This window comes from Apium graveolens, chromosome 10 (genome assembly GCF_009905375.1).
Source record: "Apium graveolens cultivar Ventura chromosome 10, ASM990537v1, whole genome shotgun sequence".
In the NCBI taxonomy this organism is placed as follows: domain Eukaryota; kingdom Viridiplantae; phylum Streptophyta; class Magnoliopsida; order Apiales; family Apiaceae; genus Apium; species Apium graveolens.
In genome coordinates, this window is record NC_133656.1 from 20681995 (window position 1) to 20698795 (window position 16801).

The window sequence follows — 16801 nt, forward strand, 5'->3', positions numbered from 1 at the left end:
CTCCTTGCTTTACCCTGATATTACAGCTAGCAGCTATGGTTAGATTCAAGCAGACTGCCCGTAAGACCTGTGATGCTGATGCTTTTGTTCGAGCTCAGGTAGAATAAGTGATAGTAGTTTGTGTGAGGACTCTGTATTTAAAATCAGTTGTGATAGATGGTAGTGTTGGGCTGTTCAAAACCCTAAACTGTAAGATCTTGGTTTTGGGTATGTTTATTTAATTATTAAATGTTGTAATAGCTATATTTAATCTGCTGTTTAAGTTGGGGTGTGACAGGTTTTGGTATCAGAGCTACGGTTTAGAGTCCTTGGACAGCCCAAATAGGTTAAAGGGTTTATGTGTAGGTTATCGATAATATGCGAGAGAGTGGGTTAAGTAAGTTTATTATTAATACTCCACTTATTGGTTGTCAGCAAAGGGCGCATTCCTCGTCATCCTCTAGGTCGGACGACACTATTGCTTTCACGGTGTATGCTGAGTTGAGGCGCGAGTTCGACATGCTTCAGGGCAAGTACGATCGACTGATAGACCGACTGAAGAACGTGTACCCGGACAGCCGGAATTATGAAGGGAAGCCCAAGGAGCAGATGACTGCGAGACTTGAGACCTTGGTTCAGTACGTCAACACTAAGCTTGAGGAGATGCCAGCGCACCGGGACCGTACCAGCCAGTATGTCATTCAGATGGTGGCGGATCAGCTCCAGAGCATTGTGAAGACGCTTCGAGAGGAAAAGACTACCAAGCCCCGTTCAGATGGAATGAAAACTTAGTTCTTTCCATTTACCTTTCATGTTGTTGTACTATCAGACTCCGTAGAATTTCCCAGTTGTTTCCATTATTTCCTTTAAATAAGCCTGTTGTTCCTAGAATCAGACTTTGTTCTAATCCTATGTATGGTGACCTTTAAATTTCAATAATCATGCTCTATTGTTCCATTTGCTCTCAACTGTTATTATACGCTTTTATATGCATCATCATATCTGCTTAATTTGAAACCTGACCTCACATATAAATAAGAATGCCATGCGATACCCTCGAATTATTTTATTATTCATATCTGTTTTGACATAACTCTTATTTCAGGATCATGCCTCCCAAAAAGAAGAACCCAACCACCACATTCACCACAGACCCAAATGTTCTTCGACTACTGGAAACTTTGTAACACCAAACCAATGCTATAGCCCAACAACAACTAACTCTTCAACACCGAATTGAAAACTAAGATAACTGTGAACCACACCAACCACCTGAACCACCAGTACCACCTAGACAAATTGTCACTTTCAAGGCTTTTCAGAATATGAATCCACCTGCATTTCATGATACCACTGATCCAGTAATAGCTAACACATGGATCAAGGAGATGGAAAGGGCTTTGGAGTTGGTACAGTTAGGAGACGATCAGAAGACGCCGTATGCTACTTACTTCTTGAAGGGCGAAGTCATATATTGGTGGGAATCAGTAAAAGCTATGGAAGTCACTCAGCAGGTTTCTTGGGAGAGATTTAAGAAGTTATTTTTGGACAAATATTACCCTAAGTACATGCAAAATCAGATGGAGCTTAAATTTTTGGAGCTGAAGTAAGGGAATATGATTGTATTAGAGTATGAGAAGAACTTCACCGAGTTGTCAAGGTTTGTGACAAAGTATACCAGCACCGAGGAGGAAAAAGCAAAGAAATTTCAGCAAGGATTGGAGCCTTAGATCAGAGATAGAGTGGCTATGTTTGAGCTTGAAACTTATGCAGGAGTAGTTCAGAAAGCTATTTTGATTGAGAATGATGGGATGCAGTCAAGGAAGGAGAGGGATAACAAGAAGAGGAAGGTTCCATTTTATGGAGAAAAGTCTGAAGCGGGAAGTTCACAAGATCGGAATGTAAAGAGGATCGGATTCCAGAAGGGCGGAAATTTTCAAAAGAAGGGAAATTTGGGTAAAAGGCAAGAATCAAAGGGGAGCAGGCAGGCAAGCCAAGGACAAGTTGGAGAAAACAGATTCCAGAGACCCGAATGCAAGCACTGTAGAAGAAGGCACCCCGGAGTGTGTAATAAGTTGAGCATGACATGCTATAGGTGCAATCAGAAAGGACATTTGGCAAATGAGTGCAAGATGCCGAAGCCAGGAGTTCCGTGCTATAAGTGTGGGAAAACTGGACACATAGCAAGGGAGTGCAAGGCAACCGGACCAGTCAAAGCTCTGATGAATGTGGCAAGTACCAATGCGAGCGTGCCAGTTGAGGTATTGGCATTACCTCCACCACCTACACCAACCCCGCAAGCAACAACAAGGACATTTGTTCTGAAGATGAAGGATGTTGTTCAGAATTCAGAGGTGATAGCAGGTACACTTTTACTCAATAATGTCAAAGCTAAAGTATTAATTGATTCGGGAGCAACAAGATCTTTCATATCAGAATCTTTTGTTGATAAGCTTCAATGTGATAAAATGATTATGAGCGAGGTAGTAAATGTGGTAATTGCGAACCTAGAGAAGATTCATTTGAATCAATTATGTCCGAATTGTGAGATTGATATTTCGGGGTATAAGTTCTCAGCCGACTTGATACTCTTCAAGTTGGGAGAGTTTGATATAATTTTAGGCATGGATTAGTTAGGAGAAAATAACGCTCAGATTAATTGTAGGACCAAGAAAGTGTATTTAAAGGCGAAGAGTGGAGAGAAGGTAGTATTTAAGGGGCAGAGGCAAAAGCAACTATTTATTACAATTGTTCAGGCTAAGAAGCTACTTAGAAAAGGTTGTGAGTCGTTCCTAGCTTATGTAGTGGATTCAGAAAAGGGCAACCCCAATATAGAAGATATCCCTGTAGTTAACGAGTTCCCAGATGTGTTTCCCGACGAACTACCAGGCTTACCACTAGATCGACAAATCGAGTTCGAGATCAACCTTGCTCCAGGCACGGAACCAGTTTCAAAGGCCCCATATAGGATGGCACCAACAGAAATGAAAGAGTTGGCGAGCCAGCTACAAGAATTGTTAGATAAAAGAGTGATACGGCCAAGTACGTCCCCATGGGTAGCACCGGTTCTGTTTATCAAGAAGAAAGATGGGAGTATGCGACTATGCATAGATTATCGGGAGTTGAATAAGGTAACGATCAAGAACCGCTACCCGCTACCAAGAATAGATGACCTTTTTGATCAGCTGAAAGGAGCAAAGTGATTTTCAAAGATTGACTTGAGATCGGGATACCATCAATTAAAGATCAAAGAAAAAGATATTCCCCTAGACAGCATTTAGGACCAGATATGGGCATTATGAATTCCTAGTAATGCCGTTTGGATTGACCAACGCCCCGGCCGCATTTATGGATTTGATGAATCGAGTATTAAGAAGTATTTGGACAAGTTTGTCGTGGTGTTCATTGATGACATCCTTATTTATTCTAAGTCGGAAGAAGAACATAAACAACACCTCTGGATAGCATTGGAAATACTTCGTCAAGAGAAGTTGTATGCCAAGTTTACCAAATGTGAGTTTTGGTTAAAGGAAGTTCAATTTTTGGGGCACGTCATTGGAAATAAAGGAGTTAAAGTGGATCCGGCAAAGATTGAGGTAGTTATGAGTTGGGAGAGGCCAAAGACTCCTACGGAAGTGCGAAGTTTTCTAGGGTTGGCAGGATACTATAGAAGGTTCGTCAAGGATTTTTCGAAAATCGCCACGCCATTGACCAAGTTAACCAGAAAGAATCAAAAGTTTGAATGGAGTGCAGAATGTGAGGATAACTTTCAAGAGTTGAAACAGAGATTGGTAACAGCTCCGGTGTTAGTACTTCCAGATGATCAAGGAAACTTTGTAATATTCAGCGATACTTCATATAAGGGTTTGGGTTGTGTGTTAATGCAACACAGTAAGGTGATCACATATGCGCCAAGACAGTTGAAACCGCGTGAGTTGAAGTACCCGACGCATGACTTGGAACTAACTGCCATAGTGTTCACACTTAAGATCTGGAGACATTACCTTTACGGAGAAAAATGTGAAATCTACACGGATCACAAGAGTTTAAAGTACATTTTCACTCAGAAGGAGCTCAATATAAGGCAGAGGAGATGGCTGGAATTGATCAAGGACTATGACTGTTCGATAAATTACCATCCTGGAAAGGCGAATGTTGTGGCCAATGCTCTAAGTAGGAAGGAGAGACTGAATATGATGACAACCTCAAAGGAATTATCTGAAGACATCAAGAGATTTGAACTGGAACTTTGTGATTGTGGAAAAGTTGAAGAAGTTTGTCGCGCAATGACTTTTCAGCCAACACTAATGGAAAAGATAAAGAAATGTCAAGAAGAAGTAATGGAGAAAGAGAAGAATCAGTTATCTGGAGAGGAGATTAATACTTAAAAGGATGAGCAAGGGATACTAAGGTTTTCTTCAAGAATATGGATTCCTCATGTACCTGAAATAAAGAATGAGATCCTACATAAAGCCCACAATTCGAAATTTTCAATCCACCCGGGAAGTACCAAGATGTATCGGGACTTAAAGAAAAACTTTTGGTGGCCAAATATGAAGCGAGACGTAGCAGAATGGATTGCGAAGGGTTATAATTGTCAGAAAGTGAAGGCAGAACATCAACGACGAAGCGGATTAATTCAGCCCCTAAAGATTCCAGAATGGAAATGGGAAAATATCGCTATGGACTTTATAGTAGGACTACCGCGAACGAAATCCGGGCATGACGCTATATGGGTTATAGTTGACCGTCTTACAAAGTCAGTGCATTTCCTTCCAATTAACGAGAAGTCGTCATTAGAAAAATTGGTTCATCTGTATGTGCGTGAAATCGTACTAAGGCATGGAGTACCTGTATCAATAGTTTCAGACAGAGATCCCCGATTTAACTCATGATTTTGGAAGCAATTTCAGGAATGTCTTGGAACGAAGTTGAATATGAGCATGGCGTACCACCCGCAGACTGATGGACAAAGTGAAGGGACAATTCAAACAATCAAAGACATGTTACGCAGTTGTGGAATCGATTTTGCAGGAAGTTGGGATGAGCACTTGCCGTTGATTGAATTCTCTTACAACAATAGCTATCATTCCAGTATCGGCATGCCACCATACGAAGCTTTGTACGGGCGAATATATAGATCACCAACAAGTTGGGATGAAGTAGGAGAAGGAAGGATTCTTGGCTCGGAATTGGTACAATAATTGCATGACTCAGTCAAGTTAATTCAGAAAAGGCTACTTACTGCTCAAGATAGACAGAGGAAGTATGCGGATCCGGCACGTAAGGATGTTCAATTCCAAATTGGCGAAGCTGTTTTGTTGAAGGTGTCACCTAGAAAAGGGTTGTCTAGATTTGGCAAGAAAGGGAAGTTAGCACCTAGATACATAGGTCCTTTTGAAATTTTGAGTCAAGTAGGGAAGGTGGCCTACGAGTTGGCCTTACCACCTCAGTATCAGCACGTGCATAATGTGTTCCATGTGTCATTACTTAAGAAGTACAATCCTGACGCTAGCCATGTAATAGAATATGAACCAGTAGAAATTCAGGCAGACCTGTCATTTATGGAGCAACCGGTCAAAATACTCGACTGGCAAGAGAAGAGTCTTAGAAATAAGTCAGTAAAGTTAGTAAAAGTACTTTGGAGGAATCCTAAGGTCGAAAAATCGACTTGGGAGTTAGAGTCTGATATGCGTTCCCGGTATCCTCATCCGTTCTCTTAGATTCTGGGGACAGAATCCCTTAAGGGGGAGAGGATGTTACAACCAGCATTTTCGTGTAATATTAATTGTAAATTTGGTGTAATTATAAAGCCGAATGCCAATATATGCAACTATTGTATGCTTGTGTGAATGAGAATTCTGCGTCTTAAATTTTCGTTATGTGGTATATGAATTTTCAAAGCAAAAGTTTATTTATTTCTTTCATTTTTTGATTTATAAGGAATATTTTTAAACCTTGAATAAATATCTTTTTAAAAGTTATTTTTTCACAAAATTCAAAAGCAGTTTTATAAAATTTCTAAAAATCCAAGTTAATTTATGGTATAAGTTTTATAAATTTTGAACTTGTATTTTATTTTATAAAAATAATTTTTTTATAAATGTTAATTGTCATAATTAGCAGATTACATAGTTGTCCTTGCATGCAAATCCTTTCTATTCAATCCAAAAGGGCTAAAGAGACAATTACCACCCCACTAACTCTTATATTTCTAGCCAAATTCCTTCTTTACCCTTGCATGCAAAATGATCGAAGTATAAGTGGAAGGATAGTCATGTCAGTTCCTATTCCCACTCACATTTGTCAAAACAAAAACCATAAAAACAAGCAAAAGCCATGATCATTTCACACTCCACTCACCACCACACTCTTTCTTCCCTCCTTCCTCTCTCTCACTCTCGGCCTCCTCCCCCCTCACTCTCGGGTTTTGCCGAGATCAACCCCCTCCTCATTTTCTTTCTTTCTCAATCAAGTTTCCACCTTTTACACAAGTAAATGTTACTTCACATACCATGATCACTTATATTTCAAAGAGTTTTGAGTAGAAAGTTTAAGTTTTATGGTTGCATGTTAAGGTTTTAGTTGAAACTCAAAGTACAACCTTGATTCTTGTGAGTTTAAGGTTGTTTTTTTGAGAGGAGTACAAGGAATGGTGAAGTTCCAAGTCTTGAGAAGGAAACTCTTGATGTTAAATGGCCATTCCCTTCCATTTCATTCGGCCACGACCATAGGGGAGCCGAATGAATGGTCCTTGAGACCATTCTTGTTGCTTTGTTCAATTTTTGCATGTTTATGTGATAATAGCTTGAATTTTGTAGTAAAAATTTGATGAAACTCCTTGCATGCTAGGTGATCATCTAGATATAGCTCATTCTAGGCTTGTATGTAAATTTCTTGGTAAAACATATTTAGAAAACATGTTATTTGGCTTGTAAAACTCGAAGACATGCATGCATGTGGATTTCTCTTAGAATGTTATAAGATTTTGATCATTTGGAAAGATTTTTATTAGTAAGATTTAATTTCATTAGGAATAATGTGTTAATATTGATTAATGCTTCTTGATGCATGGTAATAATTTGTGTATATCTTTTATAAAAATGCATAACTTGTTCTTTCAAAAACTTGATGATTTGTGAGTTGTGAAATATGGTTTCTTTTGTTTTGCCATAATTGCACCTTAGGTAAGGATGATCTCCACCAAAATTATTTTGAGTATAAGGGATTTAGTTCAGTAAATCACCATGTTTAAGTCTTGGTTTGGGTATTGGGTTGTTGGTGGTTGAGTTTGTCAAGTCAAAACCTTGGAGAAAGGAGAGTTATAATTTCTGCAGAAAATCAGTTTAGTACCCTGAGGTTTAGAGTGAGTTTTGACCATGTCATTGATGTGCACTTTGAGGCCCAAGGCACCAGAAGTTAGTATTGGGAGTATATAAAAGGTTTTAGGTGTTGGTTGAAGGTTTGCATGTCATTTGGTTAGGTGCACAAGTAGAATAAAAAATCTGTCCAGCAGGGGACAGTTTTGTTGCAACTTAGAAATAGGGTGATTTGACCATGTCATGGGTAGGCCCTCATTAGGCCCTGTTGGGCCTTAGTTAGAGGGAGTGTCAGAGAAGTTTTTCCAACCATAGTTCATAGGATATGAGTTAGAACCATGTGTCACAAGTTAATTCAAGTCAGGGCGTTTTCTGCCCAGAAAAATAGGGGAACCATGGACTTTTAGCTTAGGCCCAAGAAGGCCCAAGCCAGGCCCTTGAGCCACATCAAGTTTTGGAGATGCCCTTAGGTCAGGAGAGTCTTGTGTAAAAGTTTTGAAGGAAAACTTGTAGTTTAAGAGTGTCTAATGCACTCAAGAAACCATAGTTGTTATTCTGAAATTTGCACTAGTGAGCACTTTCACTTATCACATAGTTTTAGAACACTTAGGAGTGAGATTTATGTTGACCACCATAGTTGTAAGATAGTATAAAGTCAGTAGAGAAAAAGGCACAAGTGAGGGTCAATAGATTTTGGATAGTTTAGTAAAGGCACATCGAGTTAGGAAGCCAAAATTAGAAGACTTTGTCTAGTTTAGCGACCAAGTGACTTAAGTTGTGAGTCGAGATCATCCAAGCCTAGTGTTGCATTATGGTGTATATGGTGTTATTTGGTATTAATATATGATATGTGATTATGTGGCTATGTGTGTGCAATTATAAATTAAAGGTGACTATAAATTAAGTGCATATAGGCCTAAGTGCCATCCGTGTTTAAATTCGGGTTGTAAATAGGTTAAGTTGGTGAGAATATATTATAATGAGGATTATTATTATATATGTAGGATCTCGAGACGAGGGAAAACTTGCCATAAAAGTCGAGTGAAGCTCCAGTTGCTCCTACCAGTCAGACCAGACCAGCCTTTCTCAAGGCAAGTGATTCAACTTGTCCTTCATATTTACTGCTAATAGTTCATACATTGCTGCAACTATCCTGTGTCATTGATATATTAAATCAAGCATATATAATGTTTATCTTTGAATTATATAGTGATGCCATGATAAAAGAAAGGGTAGTTATAACTCTTGGTTGATTCTCTTGATTAGCATGATGATGATTCCTAAGTATTGATATCTCATCCTGATACTTGAACCCCTATAGAACCTTACCTTGAACCCTGATAGTCAGATACTTATCAAAGTGATTCCTCATTGATTGATACCCCTCTTTCTTATCCTGAAGCTTGACAATTCTGATATATCCTGAGTTAAAGATCATATCTGCATACCTTAACACCCTTAGTATTCATGAAGCTTATCTTCTTGATGATCCAGCACCTGAACCTTGATGCGAAACCATTGCTTAAAGCCCAATTTGGCATTACCCTTTTATAATATCTAATAGCCTCACTAAATCCCCTTGTCTAATCTTTGATATATTAAAACCATTCAGTTACTTTAATAGAGTATAGTTTTATGAATCATGGCCCTGAGATTTAGTACCATATAATCCCTTGATAAAAAAAATGTTTACTGTAAAAGAGATTTTGTTATAAATCGGCATCATTTTTTGAAAAAAATAAAATGTGGGTTTTCAGTCCCAAAGGGGGATAAATGTTTTCTTTGAATAGTGGATCTGGACTGAGACGCGAGTCTTTTCCACACTTATATTAGGCTTAAAAGTTGCCTAGGGATTCCCATTAATGTTTTAGAATCCAGCGAGGTTCGGGATTACTTCGCGGCTGATCACCGGCTGTAATCCGTAGCGTCATAAAATGATTTTGATTAAGATATGATTTTGAAATTGTTTTGATACAAACGGAATGATGCCATCACCCAAAGTTTTATCTCTCGTTATCACTGGTTATGTCTTCCCATTGACATTCTTTAATATATATCTCGATTTATGTTTTGTATCGTATTGTTTAGCACTTGTTGAGCATTTGGTTCACTCCTTGCTTTACCCTGATATTACAGCTAGCAGCTATGGTTAGATTCAAGCAGACTGCCCGTAAGACCTGTGATGCTGATGCTTTTGTTCGAGCTCAGGTAGAATAAGTGATAGTAGTTTGTGTGAGGACTCGGTATTTAAAATCAGTTGTGATAGATGGTAGTGTTGGGCTGTTCCAAACCCTAAACTGTAAGATCTTGGTTTTGGGTATGTTTATTTAATTATTAAATGTTGTAATAGTTATATTTAATCTGCTATTTAAGTTGGGGTGTGCGCTGAAGTTGGGCCTGAGGTGTTGTTGCCGCTGTGGGTGCTGCAGGCGCTGGGGGCACTGGGGGTACTGCAAGCATAGACTGAGTGGCCTGTGGGGCTCGTGTAGCATCTTGGCCATGACCCTTTCTCTTTTTTTGATTTACTGGTGACTTAGCCACCTCTATGCCAACATTAGATTCTGCTACAACCCAAGTCTCCTCAACAGCAACTATCACACTTTGCACTACTTGATTAACCTCCTTGTTAACCAAGATACTAGTATCTATTACCTGATCAAATTCCTCTAGTTCATCAACATCTTTCGTGTTGTTCTCATGTGGCTGAACATCTTCCAAAGGCTGATCACCATCAAGAACCTAATCACATCCCAGAAATTCCCCAAATACCACAAGATTCACATATGTCTCAACCTATGTAGTTCCTGTTTCTTTACCATCTGCAACTATGACAGTGGCTCCTGAATTCTTTACATTATCTTGCTTATCTGATTTTTTGAATTTTGCAGCACCTTGAGTGACTCCACCAGGCCTAGGCCTTGGAGTTGGTTTAACTGTATTTGGGTTATGATCACACTTTGAGAAGGAGTGCCCAAATACTTTGCAGTGACTACATGAGTACGGTAATTGAGGGTAGTAAATGAATACTTTAACAAGTTCTTCTTCACCCATATCATCCTGGACTAGTACCCAAATAAAATCTGGCCTTGGGCTTGAATATGACAACATGACCTGAACTAAAGCATACATTATGGGTTCAAACTTTGTAGTGACTTCATCAAACTTGAGGGGGATTCCCACAGCCTTTGCAATGTATGTAAGACCATCTGTGGACGAATAAGAGTGTGGAACTTCTTCTAATTTAATCCAGCAGGGGACTGACTCAATAACATTCTTTTTGAACTTGTTAGCTTTTATCCAAGGTAGGAAATACAGGGTCTTTTCACCTATTTGAACATAATTTAGGTTAAGGATTTCATTCTTTTCTTTCTCAGAATGAAACTTAAAAGTAAAGTACCCTTTTGAGATGTAAAAAACTCTTGAAAGGCCATGGTTTTTCCAGAATTTGAATGCCTAATCACGAACAAACTTAAAATCAAAGCTACCTCCTATGAAATGACCAATAATTCTAGTGTTCCAATTTCTCCTAGCATTTGAAAGAAAATCCTTAGGAAGTTGAAGTGTAGCCGAGCCATCCTCATTAAAAATGATTTTAGCATTAGAACTACTCGTAGGTTCTATGGAAGGGATTCTTTTTATAACAATTAAACTCCAAATATTCTTATTTTTATCATTAACATCAGGCAATAGTTCTGTATGAACATTAGACTCAACCACATTGTTTTTAGGCACATACACAGTTAATATACCATTTTGAACCGAAAATTTATCTTGTAAATCTTCCAAGACTGGAGTTGTGGTATTAGTGTTACCTTTGTGCATTGTGGAACTGGAGGATTTAGACTTAGTTGAACCCTTCTGAGAAGCTGCGTTGCTAGGTCCAAAGTCATTTCTAGTGGAGCCACCATCAAGAATGAGTCTTGTTTCATCATGGATCCTCTGACCTGTAGTAGGGGACCAGTCACTATTTCTAGCAGCTTCAGCCATGAAAACAAGGTGGTCTACTGCTGGAAGAGCATGCAAAGGAGGTGCCACATAATTATGTCCTATAAAGTTTGAGAACTCATCCGAGTTCATACTGCTAGAATGTTCTAAACTCCAGGAGCCCATGGATCTTGAAAGAATTTATGCAAGATTGATGTTGGAATGAAGCTGAGAATTAGGAGAGAGGGGAAATGTAGACCGTGTATAATGTGTTTGAAGAATGGAGGTGTAATGAAGCAACGAAGAAGAGAAAAGATTGATGAAAGAGAGTGGAGAACTGCTGGGTAAAAGCAATAACTAGATATTAGATCTGAACAAAAGCTAGGTGGGAAAGTTAAATTCTAGAGAGAATGAGGAGCTTCTCACTCTAGGAAAAAACATTTCCGTCAACAACACCTACGAGCTTTTTTTTTGCTAAAATGCTTTTATAGATAGAAAGAGAATATACAAGGGATCAACCCTATGATCTATGACAAGCCATATAAAGCACTATCTATAACCAATCTAAAAAAGATTGGATATAGAAAGCAAACTAAACTGCAAGGCTACTAAACTACTAAACTTTTACAAGAGATCTATTACAAAAGATTAAAAACAGAAATGTCCAGGTCTGGTCTAGAACATACAATAGAGTTATACCAAACAGAAGAAGCAAGCCTTGCTTTAATATCCACAGCAATACCTTGAAGAAGCTTGTATGGGCCAAAGACACCCTTCCCATGGGCTCTTGAATTTCTCTCCCTCCAAATGTGATAGCAAAAATATGTGCAAAACACAGGGCCAAAGTTCATTTAGGTTTATCTTCCAGCCGAGTGACGCTCACCAAAAACTGCACCCAAGTACCACTACTGATCAAGATGCCAATGAATGAGAATAACTTGTATAGAACCCATTTAAAATATGAGCAATGCAGAAAAATATGACTAGTTGTTTCCCTCCCTAAAATGCATAGGAAGCATTGCTGAGTAGTAGGTATTCCAAACCTGTGAAGTCTGCTTAAGGTTGCCAAACGGTCCCAGCAAGAGAGCCATTAATGGTGTGCATATCTCTGAGTGCGAAGCTTATGCCACACTACATTATGCCAGACAACAGTGGTTCCTTGATTGCGAATAGAGTTCCAAATATGCCAAGTTTTGACCTTAGCACAATCAAAACCATCCCAAAGAATGTGATCCCTTCCTCGGGTGTGAATTTGAGGAAGGTGGTGCCTTTCTAACCATGTCACAAGCATAGGGTCCCTGTGATGGGTTCTTTGTTTTATGTTAGGCAAGCACCAAGTTCCTGAGTGAATGATAGACTCCACAGTAGCATTGAAAGATAGTAAGCATTGGGAGATAATAGGGGAGGAAGCAGACTATGCTAAACAACAATGATGCCACCAAGCTTCAAACCACAAAGAAATTTAGGTTCCATCAACAATATAGTATGATATGAACTGCAAAGTTGTGCTCGATAATCTTAAAACCTTTTTCCAAATCAAAGAGCAGTCTGTGGGGATTTCAATAGTCCAAAAGTACTTACGCTTCAAGACCGTTTTATTTAGCCAGCCACTCCACAGGTTCCCTGATTTTGTGACCACTCGAACAAGGTGGTGGATGATTTGAGCTTTGTTCCACTGGACCATGTTTTTAAAACCCAAACCACGCTCATCCTTAGGCAAACATATAGAGTCCCAGGCTACCTTTGCACCCCCCTTCTGCTTGAAATTACCCTTTCAGAGAAATTTTGTCAACATGGACTGAATATTATAATTCACTGCTGTTGGAAGTAAGAAATGATTTCCCAAAAATATTGAATTGCATGAATGATAGAGTTAATTAAAAGATCCCTTCCTACCAGAGAAAGAAGCAAATTAGCCCATGAAGTAAGTTTCCTAGTATTCTTGTCAATGAGAGGTAAACAATCATTGATGCACAGTTCGGAGGAGATCAAAGGCACCCCAAAAATTTGACAGGAAGCTCTCCTCTTGGGATAACAAACCTTTCATCAAACCATTGACAAAATTCAGTGTCACAATTGCTAAGGAACCTAGTGCTTTTGTGAACGCTTGGATTCAAACCACTCCAAGTTGAAAAAACTGCCAAGTTGTTCATTATTTGTAACACAGAATCTTTGGACCAATTAGCAAAAAATAAGACATCATCCGCAAAGAAGAGGTATGTAATGCCTAATTCCTTGCACCTCCAATGAAATTTATAGCCCACAGGGACCTTAGAAAGCATGCTCGAAAGAACATTCATACACAGAGCAAAAATATATAGTGACATGGGGTCACCCTGGAGAATTCCAACAACTCCCTTATAGAAACCATGGACAACCCCATTCAATTTTACTGAGAACCTTGGAGTGCAAATGCAAGTCTTGATCCAAGCTATCATAATATTGGGAACCTTAATTTTGTGCAAGACGACAAGAATAAACTCCCATTTAAGGGTATCAAACGCCTTGTGCAAATCAATTTTCAAAGCACAGCGAGAAGCACCGGTCTCTCTATCATACCCTCGAAATAATTCTCGAGCTAGCAAAATATTATCCGATATAGAGCGCCCTGGTATAAACGCAAATTGAGCCATCTCAAAAATAGAAGGCAACACCTTTTTTAACCGTGAATCTATGTTTTGAGATGCACTTTTACATAATAGTGCACAAAGAGATTGGCCTAAAATCCTACATTCTGGTAGGGGTAGCTACCTTTGGAATAAGAGATTAGAATGTAAAGTTAGTCCCTGGAGGCAAAGTACTAGACTCAAAGAAGAATTTGACACCTTCACAGAAACAGGGGCCTGTAATATCCCATGTGGCCAAGAAAAATTCTACATTTACGCTATCCGGGCCCGGGGCCTTGTTGTGCTTCATAGATATAAGAGTCTGGAAAATGATCAAGTCAGTGACAGGTTCTGCCAAAGCATTTGCTTGTTCTCCATTCAAAGAAGCACATCATATAGTTGACAAATCAAGAACATAATTTGCATTTTGAGAGTCTGCATTGGCCATTAATTTATGAAAATATGAGACAACCACCTCAACACAATTTTGTTGACCATGTACCATTACACCCTCTTCATTTTGAAGATTCTGGACTTTGATGTGATTCCAGTTTGCCTTGCATTGTTGGTGAAAGAAAGCATTATTTTTATCACCTTCTCCCAACCATTTAACTCTGGATTTTTGAAGCAGAAAATGCTCCTCTTGGAGTAAATCTAGGTTGAGTTTATCAACTAGGATTTGTTCTTGAATGACCAAGTCCCTTCCATTGTCCGAGACCGTAGCAAGTTGAATGTCATTGAGCTGAGCTCTCAAAGTGTGCACAGTAAGATGGAGATCACCATGGCTTTTGTTAAGATCTCTAAGAGCAGTCTTAAAATTCCTTAATTTAAAGTTAAATTACACCAAAGGATTGCTAATGCAACTCCTAGTCCAAGCAATATTAACAACAAAAGAAAATCCTGGAATTTTCAATATAAAATTGAAAAACTGGAAAGGTTTACCAACACACTTGATAGGAATAGGCTCCTCATAGAAAATGGGATTATGATCCATAATCCCTCTAGATTTTACTTGGGCACACCCTTCAGTGAAATGTTGAAACCATAAAGCATTCCCTAGCATTCGATCAAGACGATTAAAGACTGGATTTTGGGGCCGTTTGTTAGTCCAGGTGAATGTGTCACCAACTGTTCTCACAGTCCCAAGCCCTGTATTAATAACACAGTCTTACAAAGGACCGTATATTCGGAGTCCAATGCTCCCTACCACCTGAAATCTCATTTAATCTAAAAACACAGTTAAAATCTCCTAACAAGCACCAAGGAGTAGAAGCATAATTGAGAGTACCAATGTAGTTCCAGAGGGGAACCCTGTCATATACATCATTAAAAGCATATATGAAGGAGACCAAGAAAGTGAGATTAGTTTCCAAAAAAGTTGCTAAACAAGAGATAACCTGAGCATTGCTAGAGTACAAAGTGACTGACCATACTCCAGGGTCCTAGCCAACCCAGACTCGTCCATTATGGTGATGCTCATAATTAAACAACCACATCCAATTTTTGTTAATCTTCTTTGAAACACCCAAAACATTAGGGGCCTTTACTTTAGTTTCTAAAACACCCATTAAGCTAATATTATTTGTAGAAATAAAATATTTGAGTTCCTTTTGATGGGGGTACTTGTTTAACCCCCTCACATTCTATGAGGCAAACATCATTGCAATCTTCTGAGACTTACTGGCCTAGTAGCCAGTTTGGGGATTTTCTTATATGCAGGACTCTTCCTATTAACAACTTTTGTAAACCCATATTCATCCACCAAATCAGAGTTTAAGGCTTTTAAAGCAATTACAAATGGATATTGTGATGGTGGAGCCACTGTGGGTGCTATAGGCGCTTTGGACGCTGCAGGTGTGTGGAAATTGCAGACGTTATGGGCGTTGTGGACTGTGTCGCTTGTATGGGCCTTGTAGCATCTTGACTATGCCCCCTTCTCCTTTTCTGATTTAAAGGTGATCTAGGAACCTCAATTCCAACCTCAATGCCAATAATGCCAACCCTAGTGGTAGTGGGTTCTACTACAACACTGGGCTCCCCAACAGGAACCTCCACATTCAGTTGTGCTAATATAGTCATCTGATTAACCAAGACACTCGTGTCAATCTACTGATCAAATTCCTCTAAATCATCTCCATTTTGAATTAATGCGTTGTTTTCATGTGTTTGAACATCCTCCAAAGTTTGATCACCATCAAGGACCAAATCACAACCCAAAAATTTCCCAAAAACCACCGGGTTTACAACTGTTATAGCCACAAAATTTTCTGTCTCCTTGCCAACCTCATTTGTGTCTTTATTTTCTGAATTCTTTTCCTTGTTTTGCTTGTCTATTTTAGTAACTTTAGCAGCCCCTTGATTGACTCCACTAGGTCTAGGCCTTGTAGTTGGTTTAACTGCGTTAGGGTTGTGAATGCATCATGAGAAAGAATGCCCAAATACTTTGTAATGACTGCATGAATAAGGCAACTGAGGGTAATAAATACTAACTTTGACAAGCTCTTCCTCACCAAGATCATCCTGAACCGGCACCCAAAAAATCTGGCTTTGGACTTGAGTATGACAACACAACCTGAACTGATGTATATTTTGTTGGCTCAAACTTTGCAGTTACCTCATCAAACTTTAGGGGGGTTCCCACAGCCTTTGCAATGTAAGTAAGACCCTCTCTGGACCAAAAAAAGTGAGGGACTTCTTCTAGTTTTATCCAACATGGGACTGATTCAATAACAATTTTCTTAAACTTGTTGGCTTCCATCCAGGGGAGCAAATACATGGTCTTGCCACCCATTTGTACCGAGTTTAAGTTAAGGATTTCATTTCTATCTTTATTAGAATTAAACTTGAAAGTAAAATATCCTTTTGAGTTGTAAAAATGTCACACCCCCAACTTAAATAGCAAAATAATTATAGCTATTACATCATTTTAATGAGTATTACACAACCAAAATCCAAGATCTTACAGTTTAGGGT

The 16801-nt window shown here is 38.9% G+C and overlaps 1 protein-coding gene across 1 annotated transcript; it reads right to left on the reverse strand.

The window, feature by feature from the left end:
- Positions 1 to 14219: 14219 nt before the first annotated feature.
- LOC141690451 (uncharacterized) lies at positions 14220 to 15293 on the reverse strand. The gene is made up of 4 exons (XM_074495248.1): positions 15226 to 15293; positions 15039 to 15139; positions 14779 to 14977; positions 14220 to 14649 (listed from the first exon to the last, which is right to left on the reverse strand). Exons 1-4 carry the CDS (start codon positions 15291 to 15293, stop codon positions 14220 to 14222), a joined length of 798 nt encoding a protein of 265 aa, XP_074351349.1.
- Between the last annotated feature and the right edge of the window lie 1508 nt (positions 15294 to 16801).